Source organism: Melopsittacus undulatus, chromosome Z (assembly GCF_012275295.1).
Source record: "Melopsittacus undulatus isolate bMelUnd1 chromosome Z, bMelUnd1.mat.Z, whole genome shotgun sequence".
In the NCBI taxonomy this organism is placed as follows: Eukaryota; Metazoa; Chordata; class Aves; order Psittaciformes; family Psittaculidae; genus Melopsittacus; species Melopsittacus undulatus.
The window spans coordinates 55,665,942-55,691,738 of NC_047557.1; the positions used below are offsets into that span (position 1 = coordinate 55,665,942).

At 39.5% G+C, this 25,797-nt stretch overlaps 1 protein-coding gene across 5 annotated transcripts in view; it reads left to right on the top strand.

Annotated features, from left to right (window-relative positions):
* The window catches only part of PTBP3 (polypyrimidine tract binding protein 3), a 54,954-nt gene that overhangs the window by 25,040 nt on the left and 4,117 nt on the right, over nt 1-25,797 (top strand). For 4 of the 5 annotated variants that reach the window (XM_034073142.1, XM_034073143.1, XM_034073138.1 and 1 more), the window contains 7 exons: nt 5,372-5,536; nt 9,800-9,910; nt 11,355-11,529; nt 20,673-20,809; nt 23,335-23,368; nt 24,362-24,454; nt 25,017-25,233. In XM_034073142.1, the coding sequence (XP_033929033.1) occupies nt 5,372-5,536; nt 9,800-9,910; nt 11,355-11,529; nt 20,673-20,809; nt 23,335-23,368; nt 24,362-24,454; nt 25,017-25,233 (932 nt within the window). The remainder of the gene's footprint in view (nt 1-5,371; nt 5,537-9,799; nt 9,911-11,354; nt 11,530-20,672; nt 20,810-23,334; nt 23,369-24,361; nt 24,455-25,016; nt 25,234-25,797) is intronic. The other variant, XM_034073141.1, reaches the window with a different exon arrangement.

The following is a 25,797-nucleotide window of genomic DNA, read 5'->3' on the forward strand; positions in this document are numbered from 1 at the left end:
AGGAAGTTGGGAAGTTTGGAGTTATGGTGTTTTTCTTACCAAGTAAATGTTATGCATGATATCCTACTTTGCAGGAAATGTCTAAACACCTGCCTGCTAGTGGTAAGTGGTAAATGAATTCCTTATTTTGCCTTGCTTGCATATGCAGCTTTTGCTTTACCTATTGAATTGTCTTTACGTCAATCCATGAATTTTCTCAGTTCTACCCTTTCTATTCTCTCCCCACACTGCTGGGGTGAAGTGACCAAGCAACTGTGTGGTACTTAGCTGCCTATAAGTTTTAAACCACAACTTTAGTAAATAGAACACTTCCCACTACACCAACAGTCAAATTCTAATAGATATTATTTCTGTTGCTTGTTATCCAAGCAGTAAGTTTTTTCAGACAGAGAGTTCTCTGTCTGTGAAATTACTGTGGAGGACCTCAAGCTCAAGCATCTTTCATCCTGATGTGGAGAAAATCAAGTGAAGGTGGCATGAGGACTGCTTGTATGAACAAGGAGCTCCTGACTGAACTCAGACATAAAAAAAGGCAGATAGAATCATGGACAGGTGATTGTATTTATCCATACAATACAGAGGTCATTATATTGTCCTCTTGAGGAGTAATACAGAGAGCATTATCTGAATATGCAGGGATGTGATTAGGAAAGTTTTAAGACTACATGGAGTTGGCCCTGGGAGGAATGTGAATGCAGCAAGAATGGCCTCTCAAAGTGAACCAGCAGCAGGTGAAGATTTAGGGAATGTGGAGAATGCTGCTGAATGGGGGAAGGGGCCCTGCTTACAAAGTAAATGAAAAAGGCTGAAGTACTGGATGCTTTCTTCTCTAACTTTAGTGGATACAGCTTGGCCTTCAGAATACCAAGCCACTGAGGACAGTATGAAGGTCTTCTTGAAGGAAGTAGAGAAGAATCTTGTTAGGGAACATTTAAGCAAACTGGCTAAACAAAAGTCTGTGGCCCTGATAAGATGCACTTATGAGTACTGGGGGAGCTGGCTGATGTCATTGCAAGGCCACTCTTACAGTCTTGGAAAGGTCATGGCAATTGTAGAAGGTTCCTGAGGACTGAAAGAAAGCAAATCTCTTTCCTATCTTAAAGGACAAGGAGGATCCAGGGAACCATTGGCTGATCAGCCTTACCTAGATGCCTGGAAGGGGAATGGGACAACTAATCCTGGAAACCTTTTTCATACATTCTAAGAACAAGAAGGTGGTTGGGAAAAGTCAGGAAGTTGTTTCAAGAAGGATAAGCTTCTACAGTGAGATGACTGGTTTGGAGGGTGAGAGGAGAAGAGTGGATGTTGTTTAACTGGACTGTGGCAAGCTTCTAAACATTCCATTAGACAAACAGATTAAATACAGTCTAGATAAGTAGACTGTGAAGTGGTCTGAAAGGCTAAAATGGTTGTGGCCAGTGGTATGAAGTCCAGCAGGGGACTGGTCACTAATGGAGTACCCTAGGGGTCGATCCTATGTTCAGTACTATTTAACATCTTCATTAATATCCTGGATGATAAGACGAGGAATATCCTTAGCAAGTTTGCTGACAAAACAGAACTGGGAGGGCTGGCATCCCAGATGCTTGTGCTGTTATTCAGAAGAACCTTGAAAAGCTGGAGAAGTCGACTGACAGGAGAAACCTCAATAAGTTCAACTAATGGAAATGCCAGCTTGTGCACCTGAGGAGTAACCTTGGGTATTGCTGTACACTGGGGTCAACCAGATGTAAAGCAGTGTGGCAGAGAAGGACCTGAGGTTCCTGGTGGACAACACACATGCTGTTGAAGAAAAGGTGGCCAGCAGCAGCATCCGAGTCTGCAGAAGGCAGAGTGTTGCTGCCAGGTTGAGGGTGGTAACCTTCCCTCAATGCTGATGAATCATAGAATCATAGAATAGTTAGGATTGGAAAGGACCTCAAGATCATCTAGTTCCAACCCCCCTGTCATGGGCAGGGACACCTCAAACTAAACCATATCACCCAAGGCTTCATCCAGCCTGGTCCTGAACACTGCCAGGGATGGAGCATTCACAACCTCCCTGGGCAACCCATTCCAGTACCTCACCACCCTCACAGTGAAGAACTTCTTCCTTATATCAAGTCTAAACCTCTGCTGTTTAAGTTTCAACCCGTTACCCCTTGTCCTGTCACTACAGTCCCTAATGAATAGTCCCTCTCCAGCATCCCTGTAGGCCCCCTTCAGATACTGGAAGGCTGCTATGAGGTCTCCAAGCAGCCTTCTCTTCTCCAGGCTCAACAGCCCCAACTTTCTCAGCCTGTCTTCATATGGGAGGTGCTCCAGTCCCTGATCATCCTCATGGCCCTCCTCTGGACTCGTTCTAACAGTTCCATGTCCTTTTTATGTTGAGGACACCAGAACTGCACACAATACTCCAGGTGAGGTCTGATGAGAGCAGAGTAGAGGGGCAGGATCACCTCCTTCGACCTGCTGGTCACGCTCCTTTTGATGCAGCCCAGGATACGGTTGGCTTTCTGGGCTGCAAGCGCACACTGAAGCCGGCTCATGTTCATTTTCTCATTGACCAACACCCCCAAGTCCTTCTCCGCAGGACTACCATGAATTTCCTTTTTGCCCAACCTGTAGCTGTGCCTGGGATTGCTCCCACCCAGGTGTAGGACCTTGCACTTGGCATGGTTAAACTTCATGAGGTTGGCATCAGCCCACCTCACAAGCATGTCAAGGTCCCTCTGAATGACATTTCTTTCCTCTAGCGTATCAACAGAACCACACAGCTTGGTGTCATCGGCAAACTTGCTGAGGGCACACTCAATTCCATTGTCCATGTCAGCGACAAAAATATTAAACAAGACCGGTCCCAACACTGATCCCTGAGGGACACCACTCGTTACTGGTCTCCAGCTGGACATTGAACCGTTGACCACAGCTCTTTGACTGTGACCATCCAGCCAGTTCTTTATCCACCGAGTGGTCCACCTATCTAATGGCACTTCAATTTAGAGACACATCTCAAATTCTGTGTCCAGTCCTGGGCTCCTCGGTACAGGAGAAACATGGACATAGTGAAGCTAATCCAGCCAAAGGCCATGAAGATGGTTAAAGACTGTTCAGCCTGGAGAAGACTTTGGCGTATCTTACCAATGTCTGCAAATGGAGACGCTTTCCAGTGGTACCTAGTGACAGGACAGGAGGCAATGTGCATTATTTCAAATACAGAAAAATCCACATAAGAAACTTTCTTACTCTCATAGTGGCCAAACATTGGAATGGGGTGCTCTGAGACATTGTGTCATCTCCATCCTCGATACGTTTAAAACCTGGTGGAAAAAAGTTCTAAGCAGTCTGCTGTAGGTGGGCCTGCTATTGTATTCTACACAAGTTACAAATACTTGCTTACTTTATGTTTGAAGGAAGTTTTGCCATTCCTGACTTTCAACAGGTAACAGCTCTCAGTAGCTTCAGAACATGAAGAAAATATTATGTCTTCTCCAATAAATCTTTTCTCTGAACAATTAGTCCTGATTTTTTCCCCATGTCCACAATATTGTAGCAGGAATACCACAAAAACCTATGTTTGTGTTTTCTTAAAGTTAATCGATAATTATGTGGTCTGCAGATACTACCTGAAGAAAACAAGGAAGAACAAACCCAGCTGATACACAATGAACCACTTTCTGCCCCAAAAGCTGCTCTTTTGAAGCTTTTCACTTTGTCAGATATCAGTGTTACTGTGACAGGTCGTGTAACTTGTTTTTGAAAGATTCATGGTGTTGTCACTGTTCCAAGACCTCACCAAACTCCGGAAAATCATAGTCTTTAAATTGTTCAAATTTAAAAAGATAACATGACTAAAATTAATATTGATTGTTTATTCTAAGAAAAACCGTAGATCCAATCAAATGTGTGTTTTCACTGATAAAATATCAGTTTTATGTGTAACTTCATGCCAGACAATACAATTAATTTCTTCCTTGCATTTCTGAAGTACTAAAATAGATTTTGTAAGAATGTGAATTGAACATTGCAGGTGATGGTTTAAATCCTAATCTGCAAACACAAAAGAACTCTTTGCACAATAATATCAAAGGATACAAACCACCATATTGCAGTGGAAATCTGGATTTTTGGGTTCCTGGATGAATTACAATTGACCTCCCATTTAGATACATAAATTATATACTGTGATATGTGTATCATGATTTTGTTTTATGTAAGAATGTTGCAAGTAGTGATTGGAGCAAAAATAAGAGTATATTTTTAATTTGTGCCGACACAAGTCCCTGAAAACTTGCAGGCTTGTCAATCTAATAAATGTTATTTGTATCTTTCCTTATTCAAGATTGCTGGATTGGTTTGTTATCTGCAAAAATAAATAAAATAACAAGATTTTTTTTGAAGGATGTGGTGTATGTAACAGCCTCAGGAAAACTATACTCATATTTGCAAATAAGGCTGCTTGTAGCTGTTTCTCAGATTACTTTCAGTGCAGTGCATGACATTTGCTTTTTCCTTCTCTAAAAACAGCATCGTCTACTTTTATTTTACTTTTTTTTTCCCCCACTTTTACATCTGAGTTTTATTTAAATTTTGGAGGTACTAGGAGACTGCTGAACACTACATTACTGGCTTAGTGTCTAGGCTCAGGCCTAAAGTACAGATTATTTTGCAGGGATTTCTGAAACTAGCTAACATCTGTATTGTGTGCCATGTTTAGTCCATCTTCCAAGGAAGTAGTTTTACTGAGACATGACTTAAAGTCACAGCACTACATTTGAGAAGGAACACCTACCCATAGTTCTCTCAGAGGTAGTCTGAAGACCTTTCTGAGGAAAGCCCATCAAAACCAAGCACAGAGACTTGGAAAGTTCCAATGAGGCAATTTGATGAGTGAGATTTCAGGGTGATTTTTGTATTGACAGTTTGGCTCAGAAGGAAGAGCAGGCTAGGCACCTTTAAGCTTATCCCCAGCAGAACTTAGTTCCTGAAGAGAATGCAATCCTAGTAAAACCAAGCTAATAGTTTTTGATACGCTGTTAGTCTATTACAGTATTGTCATCATACTGATTTTCTGGAAAATCTCTAGAGTAACAAAAGCTTACTGAATCAAAGCAAAATTGTGTCTATATTACATTACAAAGTAGGAACAGTTTAACTAAAAAAGAGTCATAATTACGTGAAACTATGTTCTGACTTCTTTTAGGGCAAGGGAAGGGAAGGAAGTGGTATGATTTTCCTATTATTCCAGAATTTGAACTGATAATAGATAAAGGGAATATTTTTTTTCAAAGTTTAAATGCATTATACGTGCTTTTCTTTGTAGGAGAACTTTGTTTAGAAACTAATAGTTTGTATGTATGTAACTGTGGTATCTGCTGTGTCATGATTTCAGAGAGCCCAAGCTGCATTGGAAACTGAGAATGCTATGGAGCATGGAAGCCAGGCTATTCTAAGTGCTCATGCTGTTGAAGGTGGGCACCGTCAATGTCAAGGTTCAGTTCTTCGAATCATTGTTGAAAATCTTCTCTGCCCTGTCAGTATAGAAGTGTTGTATCAGGTAATGAGATTGCTAAAAAACAAAACAAAAAAAAATCTGTTCCATTGTTGCTCTTGTAAATTAATTAATTTTTTTTCTTTCTTTAAGTAGCTGTGCATCCTTAATTGTTTGAATGAGGACTATAATTTTAAAATTATTTATTGCAGTATGGGGATCTAGGCTTGAATCAGTTTTGCACAAAAAAGGATCATAGTAAACATAGTAATCTGTTTACAGCTCTACATGTTGTCTTTCATTTCATTTAGTTCTTTGGTTTCTGTGGAAGCAGCCACAAACTTGAGGTGTAAGTTCTAATTTATGCCCACATGATGAGCTAGTAAAATAATGATTGTTATGAACTTGTGGACCCATATTCTTTTATTGAGTAACTTTTGTAGTTGTCATTATATTTTAAGCTTTTATATTCAATTTTATAATTTGAGGCAAGTGGAGTAACATACGAGTATAGTTGCTTGGGCAAATATTTTTGATTGTTCCTCAACTGTTAGAACGCCATTTACTTTACCTCTGAAAGCCTGGCACAGAGGTGGTCTATAGCTATGAACGACATTACCATAATTCTTGCTAGGTGGTTATGCTATCCTAATGCACTGTTGTGCTCTGTTGAGAGCTGTAAGTTTAAAAACAGTAACTTTAAAGGATTATGTCTTTGTGAGTGAAGAATTTGTTACTTTTTTCAGATATTGCAAAGGGTTTAATACTTGAAGCTTTCATAATTACTAGTAAATGTGTGCAGTAAAAAGAAACATGCCCCAAATCTTGAGTTTCTTAAATTAATGTGATTTGAAACCATTAATGTATTTTTATAAAGAGCTGCAGTTTTGGAAGATTTTTGCGGCTTTACTAGCATCTCAAACAGTTGTTGATTGTTACCAACATTTTCTTTTTCCTTTTACCTCTTAATATTTTCCCAGTATCTCTCCTCCACAATACTAACTAGTATACTAGTTATCACTTTGAAGCAGCAATTTGTCCTATCTAAACTCTTGTTTGTATCTCTTACTGTTGTTTACTCATTATTGAGCTTGTGCAAATACTGTCAACTGTTTAGGATTGTTAGTGCACTCAATGCATGAACAAGCTCCTGTGGTTATGAGAGCTGCACTAGATTAATAGTGCAGTAACCATTCCTCGTACGGGATTTTGTTTAGTTGTGGGGTTTTTGTTTGCTTATTTGATTTTGGGTTTTTTTTTTGTTTTACTAATCATGTAGTGGAAGGGGGATTCATGGTAATTTATTTTAATTTGATTAATGTTTACTTTAGTGCAGCAGAATAATGTTTTTAGTCTTTGAATTGCCCAGTGGCCCTCACTCAACTGCTTTTGCAATAGGTCTAGAAAATTAAGCAATATTTGAAAAGGGAGCTTATTTGGAGTTCTGAACATGAGTCACTCCTCTCTCATTAAAGCAGCGCTTTGTGTCCAATAGCAACAATGTCACACCACTTTATAAGTTTGTTAACGTTAATGGAAATTAAAATTTTCATTGGTAAGTACAGAGGGACCTCCAATAGGCAAGTTGTCATTCAAAACTTCGATTGTATTTTTTAAGTTACAATTGCTTGTCAAGAAACTAACACTTTTTTTTTAACCAGAATTGACCTTACAATATTTTTTATCAGAAACAGAATATTTTGTGTCATCTTTGCAAAAACAAAATTGATATACGGTGAGTTTTAGGTTTAAAACCAAACAGGAATAAATGGAATTTCATTATCTTAAAAAGGTGTATTTAGTTTCATGGATACACATGGAAAAGCCTGTGCTCAGAAGCTGTATTTAGGCCTTTCTTAAGGGGAAGTGCTTTATGAACAGGAACTCAGTGGCTAATTTTAAATTGCTATGAAAAACTTGTTGTTCTGTCTTCTATTACAAAATGATGACTGCAGCATAAACCCCTTGTTTCTGAGATTCTGAAAAACTGGAAACTGGGTGCAAAGGGTTGGGGCAGTGAGTCTCATATCCACGATTCTAGGCCTAATAAGCTGGCAAGAGATGCTTGTCCTTATCTCATAGAATCAGTTAGGTTGGAAAAGGTTGGAAAAGACCTTTAAGATCATCAAGTCCAACCATTACCCCAGGACTGCCAAGACCACTGTTAAACCATATCACTGAAGGCCTCATCTACTTGTTTTTTAACGCTTTCCGGGGCGGTGATTCCACCACTGCCCTGGGCAGCCTGTTCCAATGCCTGAGCAGACTTTCAGTGAAGAAGTTTTTCCTAATATCCAATGTAAACCTCCCCTGCTGCTGCTTAAAGCTATTTCCTCTTGTCCTGTCACTTGTTACTTTAGAGACTGACCCCCACCTCACTATAGCCTCATTTCAAGTAGTTGTAGGCAGCAATAATGTCCCCCCTGAGCCTTTTTTTCTCCAGACTAAACATCTCCAGTTGCCTCAGCCATTCCTCATCACGCTTGTGCTCCAGACTCTTCACCAGCTTTGTTGCCCTTCTCTGGACCAGCTCCAGCACCTCGATGTTTTCCTTGTAGTGAGGAGCCCAGAACTGAACACAGGATTCAAGGTGTGGCCTCACCAGTGCCCAGTACAGGTGGATGATCACCGCCATGGCCCTGCTGGCCACACTATTGCTGATACAGGTCAGGATGCTGTTGGCCTTCTTGGCTGCCTGGGCACAAGCTGGATCATGTTCAGTGGACATCAGGCAGCACCCCCGGGTCCTTTTCCATGAGCAGCTTTCCAGCCACTCTTCCCAAGCCTGGAGCATAGCATGGGGTTGTTTTGGCCCAAATGCAGGACCCAGCACTTTGCCTTGTTGAGCCACATACTATTGGCCACAGACCATCATTCCAGCCTGTCCAGATCCCTCTGCAGAGCCCTTCTATCATCCAGAAGATCAGCACTCCCAGCCAACTTGGTGTCATCTGCAAATTTACTGAGCCTGGACTCAATCCCCTCATCCAGATTATCACTAAAGACATTAAACAACACTGGCCCTAACACTGAGCTGTGAGGGACACCATTAGGGACCAGCTGCCAACTAGATGTGATGCCATTTACCTCCACTTTTTGGATACAGCCATCCTACCAGTTTCCAACCCAGCGAAGAACTCACCTATCCAGGCCATGAGCAGGCAGTTTCTCCAGGAGAATGCTGTGGGAGATAGTGTCAAATACTTTACTTAAGTCCAAATAGAGAATGTTTACACCCTTCCCTCATCAGCCAGGTGGGTCACCTTATTGTAGAAGATCAGGTTGGTCAAGCAGGAGCTGCCCTTCATGAACCCATGCTGACTGGGCCTGATCCCTCCATCTTCCTATATGTGCTTTTTGGTCTCACTAGGATGATCTGCTCCATGACCTTCCTCAGCACTGAGGTCAGGCTGACAGGCCTGTAGTTCCTAGAGTCATCCTTCCTGCCCTTTTTTTTCTGTTCCAGGCTTAGTTTTTTCTGGGGATGGGGGAGGGAGTGGGAGAGTTCTGCTTTCCTGACTTGCATTGATTCTGACAATTTGCTCTAAAAGTGTTAGCACTTTCCCAACTCACCTTTCCTCTTCCACTGTTGATTTGGACATAGCGTTTCTGCACTTACATGATGTGCCCTAGATATATTTTTGTCCTTGTTCTTTGTGGCTTTGCTTTTGTACAGACACCTTCATGTAGTTCACACTCTCGTTTTGAGTGTATGTATATTCATTTCAGACTTCAAATTTATTTTGTTTTTCTGCAGTGCTTGCATTTGCAATAAATTAAATGCCATTCAATTGTAAATTAGAGGGGTTGGTCCCAAACCTGGCCTTTTTCTTGCTTCTTTCCTTCTTTGTCTTCTAGTTTGGACAGTGGTTGTGTGTAATTAATCTGTAGACACATCAACTATTTAAAATATATTTTTGGTCACCAAATTTGCAGAACTTTTTTGAAATACAGAATGTAAAGGTGGATGCCTTGAAAAGCAGATTGCAGTTCCTGTCTCAGCTGACTTGTAAAAGTCCATTTCTCAAACCTCAACTTTGATTATCCACAGCTTCTCTGCAGGCATTGGACAAATGCCTGTTTGTGCTGGCCTTCCCCACTCTGACTGTTGAACAGCCATTGCTAAATCTTTTAAGAAATTTCATCCTTTTTCATTATCTTTTATAGCCTTTTTATTTTTTTATATGAAAAAAACTCTAAGCTCATTCAATTTCTCCTCAGCTCTCACAAAAGAAATTATTTTCAGCAAGCTGTGATATATTAAAGGCTAGATTTTAGTGTGTATGAGTTATTCATTGTTTCTGAAAGCTCATTTTTTTCTTTCTCAAGGTTTTCTCTAGATTTGGAACTGTCTTGAGGATTGTTGTCTTCACTAGGAACAGTCAATTCCAAGCTTTGCTCCAGTATGCTGATCCAGCGAATGCATATTATGCCAAATTGGTAAGTGTAGTGTATTCAGCTTGATTGTTTTGCCAGTCTCTTTCCTGCCTTCCCAGGAAAATGGGGAACGTTAGGGATAGCTGGGCCTGAGACACTTTGTATTTCTCTTTAACCTGTATGGCCATTTCAATATTAGTAAATAATTTGAAAGTTGCCATATAAGGTATATAGAGAAGAACAGATTCTGCTAAGTGGTATTTAGCATTAGGGTTGTTTGGCTTTTTTTTAATTACCAATAAGCTAGAGTGAATGGAACTTTTACCCTACTTTTTGTTACTAAAGTTGACTTTTTATTCTCAGCTTCAAAATCAAAGGCACAGAACATTTATCTATTGCTGTTTGCAAGTTAGTCCAGTAAGTAAATTCACTATCTGTTTTAGTGAATAAGCGTATATTGGAAATTAGTAAAGGTAAGTGGGATTATAGCCTGTTTGTTAACAATGCCATCTTTTCTTGAGGAACAGTATTAATAATAATATATACCTTATTAAAGATTTTACAGAAATTGTAATTCCAGTCTAGACTATGTTAAATAATTATAACAAACCAGTATCTTTTGATTGTGTTTTACCCCCAACCATCCATCATGATTCTTTTATGACTGGTTTAAGCAGAAAACATTACTTTAGTGATCTTTCTAAGCATAGCTACTCCTAAAGAGATAGATTTTATAGAATCATTTAGGTTGGAAAAGACCCTTGAAGTCATTGAGTCCAACCATAAACTAAACACTGCCTAGTCCACCACTAAATCATGTCTCCAGCTCTTTTAAATACCTCCAGGGATGATGACTCAATCACTTCCCTGGGCAGCCTGCTCCAGTGCTTGACAACCCTTTCAGTGAAGAAATTTTTCCTTATATCCAGTCTAAACCTTCTTTAGTACAACTTGAGGCTGATTCCTCTTGTCATATCACTTGGGAGCAGAGACCAACCACAACCTTGTTCCATCTTCCTTTTAGGCAGTTGTAGAGAGTGATAAGATCCCACCCTGAGCCTTCTCCAGGTTAAACAACCTCAGCTGCTCCTCATAAGACTTGTGCTCTTGGCCCTTTACCAGCTTATGTAAAGACAATTCCATGCAATAAAAGCTCCAAATTAGTATTGCTACTAGCATCTGATACCGTGTGTTGAGTGGGGGACAAGTAAGATTAGAAGCACAGCAAGAAAGACAAGTCATGTTTAAAGCTGTTTTGTCCATCGGCACGAGGCAATGTAATACAAACTAGTGGACTGCACTAGTACTCTACACATGATATTTAGGTAAGGATGGTGGCAGCATAGTTGTATACTTGGTGTGTAAAAGCAGCATCTTAGAAACAAGATGCCTTTCTGTATAGATAAAACTGTGGAGTGAAAACAAACTTACAGTGGTGGCTGCCACCGTATGATTTGTGTCTGAAAACAAATTATAACAAAAATAACAAATCGCTATTTTTCTTCAGAATCTGAATGGCCATAATATCTACACTATGTGCTGCACCTTGCATATTGAGTTCTCCAAGTTAAGTAGCCTTGAGGTGAAGTACAACAATGAGAAAAGTAGAGATTTCACTCGCTTTGATCTTCCTTTTGGTGATGGCCAACATCCTCTGCAGCTACCCATAACTCCTGCCTATGGTAAGAAACCTTCATTTTTAGTGATACACAATAAGGTTGCTATGCTTTTCATGTTGCACTTATGCTCTAGATTCACATCAAGTTCATAGAAAGGTACATTTTGTTTACATTTGTTTGTTGAGTCAAATGAAGTTTGTATGAAAAGCAGAAAATACTACTCGAGATATGTGAGTATCTGAGCTATAACATGAGGAATGCACTTGGGCAAATTCAAAGTGGTGTGAAAAAGCTGCATTTGTAAAATGCTGTGAAATTATATCATTGGTACAGGTAGTATAATAAATAATGCATATCAGAATGGCCAATGGCAGTCATTCAGAGTTGACACTATTTGCCTAAAGCTGCTTGAAAATGAGTGAAGAGTGTTAGCTCTTGTTTGTTGTTATTTTAGGATAACTGCCTCCTGTAACAAACAAAACCACAACAAACTTTGAAATATTACACCTATATATATTTATATATATATGTATGTTTTGTTGTCACCTTCTAAAAGATAAATTTTTAGAAATTTCTGTGAATTTTAGAAGTCATTTCCATGATGTAGAGGATACAGTCTTTGCTTGAAGCTACACTGGAGAAGCCTTTTTGGCATAAATAGCTCAGGTATCTTCATTTAATCAGCTTCGGTAATAATGCAGATCACCAAACAGATTAATATGATGATCTGGCAGAAGTACTCACAATGCAATTTAAGTGATTTTAGCTGTTTTTGTTTCTCTCTAATGACCACCATTAGCACTAATATGCAGCTGAGAACTGTCTAAGCATGTTGAATAGGTTGGGGAAGGGGTGGGGAAGAATTCCGTTTTTTCATTTAGTTTTCTATGGTAGCTAGGGCAGATACTGGGTTTGGCTTGGGTTTTTTGGGCAGCTGGCTTTGGTAGCTTACAGTAAGAAAGTGAGTTGCACCCACTACTTTCTGGATTGTTTTTGCTGGTTCCCTTGAAGGCAGGCCTTGGATCTTAACATAATGTGCAACCATCTTTATAATGTTTTTAAGGATTTGCCATAGGTCATCATGGAAACTGTTATAGATCTGATGCTCTCATTAATTAGACTTTCACAATTTGAAATGTCAATGAAAGGGGAAATAAAAACTATAGTAGATTGTCGTGGTTTAAAATCCCACCTCAGTCTCCCGCAGTGTACCACACACTCCTTTGTTTCCCCTCCTCCCCTCACCTTCCCACTCCCGGAGGGATGGGGAGGAGAGCCGGAGGAATACAACTCCCATGGATTGAGGTAAAATCAGTCCAGCAATTAAGGTATAACACAAATCACTACTGCTACCACTAACAAATTAATGTTAGAGGAAATAAACAAGGAGAGAGGATACGATACCAGCTGTCGCCACGAGCCCAGCCCGGAAGAGAGCTCACCCCTCCCCTCCTGGCCAGTTTACAGTTCCCTCCCCGAGCCCAGCCTGGAAGGGTGCTCACCCCTCCCCTTCCGACCAGCTTCCAGTCCCCTTCCCCAGCAGGACATGCTGTGGTATGGAATACCTCCCAACTAGCCCAGACCAGGCGCCCTATCTCTCCCTCCTCCCTGGCAGAGCATGAGCTGCTGCTGAACCCATGACATTATCCACCCCTTATTCCATACCATTCACGTCATGCTCAGATCCCACATTTTCAATATACCATCATATATATATATATATATATATATATATATATATATACATCTGTATACACCCAGACAGAGAGAAAGAAATAATTTCTTAATATATGGACCAATCCCTATAATGTTATTGAGTTCATTTGGTCCATGATGTTAGGTTTGTAATAGTCTTTTGTAGCAGGAGAGTCTGTGTGCAGTGCTGGATTGTTGCCTGCTGATGTTGATCATTTCTTTATTGCAGAACTCATTTGGTTCTATCAAAGTTCATTCTCTGTTGGGACAATAGTTAGAGGGAAGTTAGGGCCAGTCGCTGGTGACCTGAAGACATCTAGTTGATGGACTATAAAAATATTATACAGCAAGCAACAACATATAATTAAATTCATTGGCTGTTTTCCCCTAAAATCAAATCCCCTTGAGGTATACATCGGACTTCCCCATCTTCCTGCATTATTCACTAAGTATATCCGGGTCCTTGAGCAAAAGTAATCTCACGAGTGGGTTCGTCTTGACCTGAAACAGACCCAGACTGTCTTTCCCTAGCAAATTTGTCCCCTTTTACAATATGTAAAAGTTCTGACTGGGCTGGGCCAGCCCTGTTGGTAGATTCTCTGGTGTTGAGCAACCAGGTGGCTTTTGGTAAATGTGTATTCCAATGCTTGAAAGTTCCCCCACCCATTGCTCTCAGTGTAGTTTTTAACAGCCCATTGTATCGTTCAGTTTTCCCAGGGGCTGGTGCATGGTAGGGGATGTGATATACCCACTCAATGCCATGTTTTTTGGCCTAAGTGTCTATAAGGTTGTTCCAAAAATGAGTCCTATTGCCTGATTCAGTTCTCTCTGGGGTGTCATGTCGCCACAAAATCTGTTTCTCAAGGCCCAGGATAGTGTTCCAGGCAGTGGTGTGGGGCACAGCATATGTTTCCAGTCATCTTGTGGTTGTTTCCATCATGGTAAGCACATAGCGCTTGCCTTGGCGGGTTGGTGGGAGTGTGATATAGTCAATTTGCCAGGCCTCCCCATATTTATACTTCAGTCATCATTCTCCATATCAAAGAAGTTTTAACCGTTTAGCTTGTTTAATTGCAGCACATGTCTCACACTCATGAATAACCTGGGCGATAGTGTCCATTGTTAAGTCCATCCCTCGATCACGAGCCTATTTGTACGTTGCATCTCTGTCCTGGTGGCCTGAAGTGTCATGGGCCCACCGGGCCAAAAATAATTCACCTTTATGTTGTCAATCTAAGTCCATCTGAATCACTTCAATCTTAGCAGTTTTATCTATTTGTTGGTTATTGTGGTGTTCTTCAGTGGCCTGACTCTTAGGTATGTGGGCATCTACATGGCGTATCCTCACCATCAGCTTTTGCATCCGGGCAGCGATATCTTGTCATAATGCAGCAGTCCAGATGGGTTTATCTCTGCGTTGCCAGTTGCTCTGCTTCTATTGTTGTAATCACCTTCACAGGGTATTTGCCATCATCCATGAGTCAGTATAAAGGTAGAGTACTGGCCACCTTTCCCGCTCAGCAATGTCCAGGGCCAGCTGGATGGCTTTCACCTCAGCAAACTGACTCGATTCACCCTCTCCTTCAGTAGTTTCAGCAACTTGTCGTTGAGGACTTTATATAGTTGCCTTTCATCTCTGATGTTTTCCCACAATACGGCAGGACCCATCAGTGAACAAGGCATACTGCTTTTCACTTTCTGACAATTTATTATATGGTGGTGCCTCTTCGGCACGCATCACCTCCTTCTCTGGTGAAATTCTAAAATCTTTGTCCTCTGGCCAGTCTATGATGACTTCCAGAATGCCTGGACGACTGGGATTTTCTATCCAAGCTCGTTGTGTAATTAGTGCAGCCCATTTATTCCAAGTAGTATCAGTTGCATGATGTGTAGAGGAGACCCTGCCTTTGAACATCCAGCCCAGCACTGGCAAGCGGGGTGTCAAAAGGAGCTGTGCTTCAGTGCCAATTACGTCCGAAGCAGCTCGAACCCCTTCATAAGCTGCCAATATCTCTTTCTCCGTTGGGGTATAGCTGGCCTCCGAGCCTTTGTATCCCCGACTCCAAAAACCAAGGGGTCGACCTCAAGTCTCCCCTGGAGTTTTCTGCCAGAGGTTCCAGGTAGGACCATTCTCCCCAGCTGCGGTGTACACTACATTTTTCACATCTGGACCGGTCCGGACTGGTCCAAGGGCCACTGCCTGAACTATCTCGCGTTTAATTTGTTCGAAGGCTTGTTGTTGCTCAGGACACCATTTGAAATCATTCTTCTTCTGGGTCACATCGTAGAGAGGGCTTATGACTGAACTGTAATTTGGAATGTGCATTCTCCAGAACCCCACAGCACCCAAGAAAGCTTGTGTTTTGTTTTTTTTTATCAGTTGTGGAGACATTGCTGTTATCTTATTGATTACTTCTTTAGGGATACGTCTACATACATCTTGCCATTTTATTCCCAAAAATTTAATTTCCTGTGCATGTCTCTTGATTTTATTCCGTTTTATGGCAAAACTGGCTTTCAGCAGGATTTGGATTATGTCCCTCCCTTTCTCAAAAACTTCTTCTGCTGTATCACCCCACACAATAATGTCGTCGATGTATTGCAAGTGTTCTGGGGCTTGCTCCTGTTCCAGTGCAGTTTGGCTCCATCCGTGGCAGATGGTGGGGCTGTGTTTCCACCCCTGGGGCAGTCGGTTCCAAGTGAATTGGACACCCCACCAAGTAAAAGCGAATTGTGGCTTGCATTTTGTTGACAGAGGAATTGAGAAAAATGTATTGGCAATATTAATCGTGGCATACAGCTTGGCTGCCTTTGACTCTAATTCATACTGTGGTTCTAATATGTCTGGCACGGCAGCACTCAATGGTGGTGTGACTTTATTCAGGCCATGATAGTCTACTGTTAGTCTCCATTTTTCGTTAGACTTTTGCACTGGCCATATGGGGCTGATAAAGGGTGAGCGGGTCCTGCTGATTATTTCCTGCCTCTCCAGTTTACGGATCAGATTATGGATGGGAATCAGGGAGTCTCGATTGGTGTGATATTGCCACCGGTGTATTGTTGTGGTCGTAATTGGCACTTGTTGTTCTTCGACTTTCAGCAACCCCACAACAGAAGGATTCTCTGTGAGACCAGGCAAGGTGGACAGCTGCTCAATTTCCTCTGTCTCCAAAGCAGTAATACCAAAAGTCCACCGGTACTCTTTTGGGTCTTTGAAGTACCCTCTCCTGAGGTAGTTCATGTTGAGGATGCATGGAGCCTCTGGACCAGCTGCAGTGATTATCACTGTAGTTTGAGTAGCAGCTGTACTTGTTGCTGGGGTAGCTGCACTGTTTGTCACAGCTGAAGTTTGGGTAGCAACTGTACTTGCCGCTGGGGATGGTGTAGCTGCTGTACTTGGAGTTGGAACAGCTGCGCTGACTTCTGTGTTGCTCTCAGATCCAGGGACATTTTTTTCCTTATGAAGGTGTTGGATAGTGTCGATCAAGGCCCTATAGGCATAGGCCAAGCCCCAGCACGTTGCCATAATTTGTCCATCTCTGGTATGGCCAGGATGACAACACACCTCATTTAGGTGTTTTACTAATTCTTCAGGATTTTGCACTTGTTTGGAAGTAAAATTCCAAAGTACTGGAGGAGCCCACTGACCTAGATGCTTGCCCATACTGTCCCACACACCCTGCCACTCATGGCTGTCCAGCCTCTGGGAAAATCTCTTGGTCCTCCTATGTCGTCGTTTAACCCCAATAAAGGACCAGACCTGACTCCGCTTAACTCTTGAAATCAGATGAAATAATTGTGGGCAAAACACACTCTGTATGCGTGCTACTATGGTGATCCCCATCACAATCAACATAAAAGTCTCAACAGTATTAAAAGGCCATTCAAAAACTTCAAAACCCTCAAATGATGCTGTAGACCACCTGGAGAGAGCACTGGGAGGATAGAAGAATGTCTTCTTCACAGGTTGACCACCCGAGAAGGAGAAAAAAGATGTGAAATTGCTAAGCACTTCTATTATATACCTCCCAAAGTATAAGGTCGGTGACCATACCGGGAACATAAACCAAATCAGTTTCATGATGAATGCTTCTATTGTATTACAAGTCATTAACATAAAGTACAATGAGATAAGAAACTTAGCCCAAATCCCATGATTGATAAACATGAACACAGCTAATACATACTGAAAGTAATTGGCAAAATCCTGAAACCGTGAGATCAAGAGAAACAACTGTGAGAGCCAATAAATCAGCATTGTGACAAATGACTATAAATCCTGTCAGATTTGTTGTTACCTCAGCTTTTGGGCGCCAGCAACAGTCGTGGTTTAAAATCCCGCCGCAGTTTCCCGCAGTGTACCACACACTCCTTTGTTTCCCCCCCCCCCCGTCCCCCCTTTCCCACTCCCGGAGGGATGGGAAGGAGAGCCGGAGGAATACAACTCCCACAGATTGAGGTAAAATCAGTCCAGCAATTAAGGTATAACACAAATCACTACTGCTACCACTAACAAATTAATGTTAGAGGAAATAAACAAGGAGAGAGAATACGATACCAGCCGTCGCCACGAGCCCAGCCTGGAAGAGAGCTCACCCCTCCCTTCCCAGCCAGTTTACAGTTCCCTCCCCGAGCCCAGCCCGGAATGCTGCTCACCCCTCCCCTTCCGACCAGCTTCCAGTCCCCTTCCCCAGCAGGATGTGCTGTGGTATGGAATACCTCCCAACTAGCCCAGACCAGGTGCCCTATCTCTCCCTCCTCCCTGGCAGAGCATGAGCTACTGCTGAACCCATGACATAGATTAAGGAGAAACTTGCTTATAGAGCAGAGATAACATTGTATGCATGCTTTTGGAGAATAACACATGAACCCATCTCCGTTTTCTTCCCCCTCACTCTCCCAGCCTTGTCATTGCTAGTAGTCATGTTTTCAGTCTAAACATTTACTGTAACAGTAAGAACGGCAGAGGTGCTGACGTAAAGAAGATTCTGATATCTTCATCAAAATTTGCTTGTAGTGCAGTCACAGTGAAGCAGCTGCATAGATATTTTTCCTTTTTGAAAAAACAGCTGTAGACTGGAAGAATCATGCTTCTAGCCTTTCAGTCAGTGGTGACAACACACATACGTTGTCATAGGCATGTTCTAAAAGTCGTCAGTTGCATGACATAAGGAAAAGATATTGGGAGTCATGTTAGCACTTACACTTCCAATGTTGCTACTAGTGGATACACTTTTGATAGAGAACTAGAAGATAAAGCGGGTAACTACCAGAATAATGCATACATTTTTTTTCTGTAGACATGAAGTTATCCTACTACGAAAACTAAACTGCCCTTGGAACTTGTTTTTTAATTTTGCTTTTTTTCTTTTTGTAATTTTTTCTATATTCTTTGCTTTTGCTTGTGGTGAAAAGATGCTGCACTATAAATAAGCAGATTTTGTGAATGTTCTGCATTTAAGGATTTCCCTAACCCAGTGAGCATAAGCAGAGATACATGAATTAGCTTGCTTTGGAAGCTAGCCATGAAACAAATTATTTTCCACATAAAAAGTGCAACAAAGAATTCCAGATCTTTCTGCATTACCTCTGTTTGACAATTTTTTATGCCTGATTTTTGGTATCAGTGTGCAACATGCAAGTCTTATTTAGCAGAATAAAAATGCTTTCTCTATTTCTTCATTAATGTTTCCATTACCATTCCTGGATTGTGAATAAGTGATTAATATCTATATTGCCAGGACTTGTCGATATAATGCACCAATGTGTATATTTCAAGAACACAATGACTTTTTTTGGTGTGATAAACGAATTCAGTTGTTTGTATGAAAGACACTTTGTTGCTACAGATAAGAGGAGATGTAATCTGATGCAGCATTCATGAATACCTGATCTGTGATGTCTGTTTCATTTGCTGGTTTTGTAATCCATAACAAATACTTCTTACACTATTGTATCAACACTGTCAATGACCATCTGTCAGTGAATGTAGCTGTTTTAGTCAATGGTGGAGGATTGAGTAGTAAACCAGACATATTGCCAGGCATGTAGGATGTATTTGCTAAATACATATACCCCATTTAAAAAAGTCTAGTGTGCCAGCATATGAAAGACAGCCCAACTTGAGTTTGTATATAACAGCTTTTTAGAATACAAGTTAAGAGTGCTGCCCTGGGTAACATCTCCACATACTAACGTGAAAGTCACTAAACTGTCTTTGAGGCTGGCATTCTCCATATGTTATAACCCGATAAAGTAGATCTCCTTAAAAAGCAAAATATACCTTTATGCATCTCAGTAATTAGTAAAATTCAGAACTTCAGTTTCATTGTAGTTGTTTGTATTATTTAGACCATACTGGGTTTAGAAATATCTAGGGAATAGCTGTATCTCATAATTGCAAAATGTTTTGAGTATACTTACTTCATGTAAACGTTTAGAATACATTTCCATTGTGTGAACAGAAACTATGGAACATGTATCTTAACTTGAATGGATTGTATTCTATTCTGTGCTTTACTATTCAAACTTGCCTATATTGCATCTTGCTATGGCTTCATTTTAAAAAGGAAAATTGAGGCTAAGTGGAATATTTATCTTCAAATGTTGCTGAAATTCATCTTTGTAAAACATTGAATCTTGGATTTTAATGAGAGTTTTTAACACAAACATTTTATTAAAGACATAATCACAGACTGAGATCAGAACACTAGAAACTGATTCTTACTGCTGAAGGCTCTTCCATTTTCTCAAAATTTTAAAATCTTAACATATTAAAATTAGATGTGTCTGCTTTCTCTAGGCACCCAAAATTTTATCCTCCCATCATATACAGGGGCTCCTGGGTTTGCCCCTGCCATGGCCTTTACTCCAGTTGCAAGAAAGCTTCCGTTTTCTAAAAATGCAGTGTATGTATATGTGTCTAGTGGTCTATCTGAATACACTGACTCACAACAAATTGTTTTCAAACATTGCAGTTGGAACACGGTACTCATTTGAGTCACTCAGGTTCTCTTTCTCATGTTATTCAGCAAGACTTATCTCTGAATAAAAAACCCAGGTACTGAAGTATTTTATCATTTAATAAATATGATAAATTAAATGCCATGATAAAGACTACCTGCAGTTGAAGAAACGAAGCATATGTTTTAGTAAGAATCATAAGACTTCAGTGACATTCAAAGCTAAAGAAGGAAATCTCCCTTTTTCTGGCTATAAAATGAGAAATATATAGTCTTCTAGACTCAGTGATCTTTTCCTTTCTGTGCTAAATTATTTTTCTTCTTTCTTGGACTTGTCCCTTTTCTTTTGTGTCTGTTGGTATAGCTGAATATTTCTTCATTTCTGGAGGCTTTCTGCTTTATTGGTCAAATACTAGTAATAACTAAATTCCTTAGAAGCATTTTTTTAATTGAGTATTGATGTTTTTTTGCCAAATGTAACCTGCTTTTGTCTTCTAAAATGTCTTTTCTTCTTTGAGATACGAAGTCATGCTATTAATACCCTTTCAGGTTATTCCTTTCCAGTTGTTCCTGCACCACTTGGTTCTCTTGCTCCCACACCAGCAGTGCTTGCAGCAGTGCCTCTTCCTGCAGTTGCTTCTGCACCAGTCAATTCTGTTATACTAGTCAGCAACCTCAACTCTGAAGTAAGTCTGTTTGGTGAAAGCAATGCAAGTATCAACTTGTACCAACTGCCAGAATTCTCCTTGCAAATTGACATTAGCTAAAGAAGTAAGAGGGGAAATCTCAATGCTGATAATGCAAAAAAAAAAAAAGTTCAGCTCTATTCTTATTTGGGATAATTTGCGAAACTGACGAAGTTTGAAAAATCCAGTCAGCAGTGAAAAGCTTTCCAACACAATTTACTTTAGAAAACCTTTGTTAGCAGGGTAGCTGGTAATTATAGAAAAATCCGTGGTCAGATGTGAGGAGGTAAACAACATACAACTAAACTTAATGGTGCCTCTGTTAATATGACTCCTCTGTGAGCTACTTTTTCATTAGAGAGGCCAAAGACTTTTACTTGTTACAAAGCATGAGGAGTTAGAGAAACAGGAGGGAAGAGAAAAGAAGATAAAAGCATTCCAAAGCAAGATCTTTAATTTTTGTAGCTTATCCCAGGTTGGAGAGGAAGATTGCAGTTGCACTTTGCTGTTAACATCCATGTAAATACATTTTAAAAAGTTTATAGATACACATGTTCACATGTCATAATACACACAGATTTTATTATTTTATATATATATGTTGGCAGTAAAATTGCCAAGGGCAGCTTGCATAATAGTGAAAATTTTATAGTAACTCCTGTTACTCAAAAACTACACATGGCTCTATGCTTTATTAAAAGCAATGTGCATCTCATAAAAAAAATAAAAATAAAAAAAAGTCAAGCTTTACAGAGGTTGTGACTAAAACCACAATTGTGCTTGACTATGGATAAACACTTCTACAGAAACTGTTTTACACACACATTAGACTTGCTTAACCAAACAACTGATAAAATTAGGAGTTATTGGCAAAATGTAAGTTATTTTTTTATTACTGAAGTTCAAAAATCTGTTGACAGTTTATTTAATATTTAAGTAATTTCTGTATTTCTGGTTTTGTTCTGGGAGCTGAACTTAACAGTAAGCATCAAAAGAAACAGCTGCAAATTAGGACTGTAAGACAAGTCAACTTTCCTTTAATATGTCGATATATCTGATCAGTAAGTTTCTGATGACTGCTGTGGATACACAATCCACAAGCAATCTGAGTCTTAAAATAGTGTGTTTTTTAAGACTAAGAATGTGTGAAGCAAGGTCAAAGCTATTTTTTGGACATTGCTCCTTTACTTAATACTAATCATATATAAGAAACTTTCATATGGAACCTTGTGCTATACTGCATGATACAACATAAATTTGTTAAATAATGCTCAGCTTCTTAAAAGATAAGAAATATAACGTACAACAGTGCTTATTGTTGGAAATACAAATTGTTGTAAATATATTTTTTGGCAACTGTGTAGCACTTGTTCTTCAGTAGTGGTAGTCTGAGCCCTTCACTTCTTTTTCTGTGTATAGAAAATCTGGTTGACCTTATTTCAACTTATATTTCTCCCATGTTGCAGGGTTTCAGTGTGCATTTCAGCATTCCCTCATGACTTTTAAATTAACTGGTTTTGTCTTCCAGAAAGTTTTTTTAGTATAAGTATTGCAGTCTCCTTTGGTTACAAAATTTCTTCAAATAAACTCTGTGCTGAATTAAAATATTTGTGCCAGAAAGCCCAAACTCTTAGAAGCTTTTAAATTTTATATTGATAGTAGTTGTTCCTTATTTAGTAATAATGCTGATGATAAAAGGGTATGGAGTTACACTTAAACTGCACTGTCTGATGTTTTTAAACAATTTGGATATGTTTGGTACACATTTCAACTGTTGTGAGTTGAGAATGAATAAGACTAAAGAGTGTGAGTAGTGCTTCTGATACCCAGGTATTTTTAGTACTCAGTACTGGCAAAACCCTTGCCTCAGCTGAATCAGATTTGGCTGCATTAGAATGTAAATTTCTCTTTGGTGCTTGGAAAGCTTGGAATGCAAGGCTGTAATTAAAAATCACTGAAGGAAAGCTATTTCATTCAATATTTATCTTTCTGTTCTCAACTTCTAGTTGAATGCAGTTTAAATAATGCTTTGTATCTGGTTCATATATAAACATGATATGTGTATCCTTTCAAACATTTTGAAGCAACTTCTTTTAATTTTAAGGTGTTGTCTGCTGTTTAGAAAATACAGAAGGGCTCTTGAGTGCTCTTTTCTGTTTCTAATTTAGCAAATGTCTTGTTTTTCAGGGAGTGATCTGCTAGCCTGGAAAGAATGAGCTCAAATAATTAAGCCACTTGAAATATTAATAACTTCTTCAGCATGACAGAATGAGTCTCTATTGATGAAAATGCGTGAGCTGTAGTGTTAGTGTGTTTAAATATTTTATATGTGCATAGCAAATATATATTAACAAAAATGCTATACACTGTGTTTATTGTAGTTAGGGAATGGCTTTTAAAGAGACATATTCATGTATTAGTGTAGAGTATCTCTTCCATTCTTTTTGTTTACCATGCATTTATGGAATAGATTTCTTTATTTGCATGGCTTTAAATATAATATACTCATTTTATCATTTAAACAGGTCATCACACCATATGGACTTTTCATCCTATTTGGTAAGATACATTAAAAATACCTTGAGGGCTAACATTCTTTTTATTTAGCTGACATATGCTTGCTAATGCAAGATTCATTTCTCTGTCCTTGTTCAGACAATGCACAAGAGAATGTGCTAGTTTTAAAATTGCAGTCATTTGAGTCAGTAGTTGTAGGCAACAGGTACCAAAATGGCACAATGTTTACAGCATCAAAAGAATTTCAGTGTGTGGTTCAATTTGTTTACCACAAAGAATAGGAAAGCAAAGTGAAATGAAAAAAAACAAAGACTGAATAGAAGGAAATGGAGTAAAGAATTGGTACATACGTTAGTTGCAGAGGACAATGTTTGTTGGCGTAGTAATTTTTAATATGCCTCTATTAAGAGGACTTTAACACTGTTGCACTATTTAACAACTGAATACAAATATGCTGTATTATAGAATCATAGAACCATAGAATAGTTAGGGTTAGACAGGACATTAAGATCATCTAGTTCCAGCCCCACTGCCATGGGCAGGGACACCTCACACTAAGCCATGCCACCCAAGGCTCTGTCCAGCTTGGTCTTGAACACTGCCAGGGATGGAGCATTCACAACTTCCTTGGGCAACCCATTCCAGTGCCTCACCACTCTCACAGTGAAGAATTTCTTCCTTATATGTAATCTAAACTTCCCCTGTTTGAGTTTTAACCTGTTACCCCTTGTCCTATCCCTACAGTCCCTAATGAATAGTCTCTCCCCAGCATCCCTGTAGCCCCCCTTCAGATACTGGAAGGCTGCTATGAAGTCTCCGCACAGGAGACTTAAAATCCTGTGGGATTTCCTGCATTTCTGAGCCTCAGAAAATAATACACAAAATTTAAAGATCTCCTTCATACTAATATTCTAACCAACCTGCTTAATGAGTTGATTATTCTTTGTAACCATAATGTCAGTCAAAAACCCCAGATTTGCCCTTGTCCTGTTTGTAGTAATGCTCTGGACAAATTTTCTTTCTGAATTTTCACAGGTATGTATGGTGATGTACATCGTGTGAAAATCCTGTTTAAGAAGAAAAGCAATGCATTGGTTCAGATGGCAGATGCAACCCAGGCTCAGTTAGGTACTGATTTTTAAGGCACAGTTATGCTTTAAACTAGAGTGAGTGCGATAAACATGAGGAATTTGCCATCTGTGAATGACAAAAGCATAAACAAATGAAATCCATCATCATGATGTTTACTGTGTACAAGCTTGTCCTTTTTAATGTTACAATGTTTCCTTCATGTAAAAAAAATTATTTTCCTGTAGTGGTTAAAAAAAAATAAATCCTGTGAATCTCAGTCTAGTCAATAATAGAATTAAAGCATTATACTATGTTCTTGTAGCTTATCTTACTAATGCATCATACAATTTTACTGTAGTTTATCCTATATCTAGCTATTTAAGGATAATCAACTGCTCTGTATTGAAATACTGGTTTGCATTTTTGTTGCTTTTAAACTAGAGGATATCTTACATTCTTATACTTGTTTTAAATATAATGTTTTGACATAGCCCACCTGGTAAACATGGAAGTTGCAGTTTAAATTTAGAATGTGAAATCTGACACTAAATAGAAGGCAAAGAATCCTTTTTTCTTCCTTTTCCTTCATTCCTGTTCTAATTGTATTTCCACTGGTCAGCTATGGGTCACTTGAATGGACAGAAGCTTTACGGAAGGGTCATCCGTGCTATTCTTTCAAAACATCAAGTAATTCAACTTCCTCCTGAGGGACGGAAGAGCAATGGTCTTACAAAGGACTATAGCAATAGCCCACTACATCGCTTTAAGAAGTCTGGCTCTAAGAACTTCCAAAACATCTTTCCTCCATCCGACACCCTGTATCTCTCCAACATCCCGTGAGTATCTACATGTGTGATCCTCTTGTAAAGATAGTTTTTAGGTTATGTTCTTCAGTTACATAGTCTGATATAAGCTTTACATTGCCTTGGCCTCTTACAGTTTCCTAAGAATTTGGATCATTCTGCTGTGTAATTAGCCATAAGTGAATCCTTTAACTGTCACTTTTTATTCTTAGCAAAGAATAGAACTGATTGAATGCTTTTCTTTACATTTCAGTACAGTTTACATTTGCTTGAGAATATGTTTTTGCTTTACAAATATTAAGTCCTGTGTTTATAAATATTTGTGAATATTTTTTTTTTTGAGATAATGTACTGGAGTTAAATTACATCAGATTCGTGACTAGCATTACTGTTTAATGTAGATGCAGTTTTTAATCATTCTAACACTTTTTAAAGAATTGTTTCTACAGCATTCAGACATCCTACATAGAGGGGAAATTAAGAAGCATGTTCTTTAAAACTGGACCAGCCTTTTTTCCTATCTAGAATGTTGTCAACAATGTGAGGAGTGAGAGCCAAACATAAGTTTTTATAAGCATCTTTTGTTCAACAGCTGTG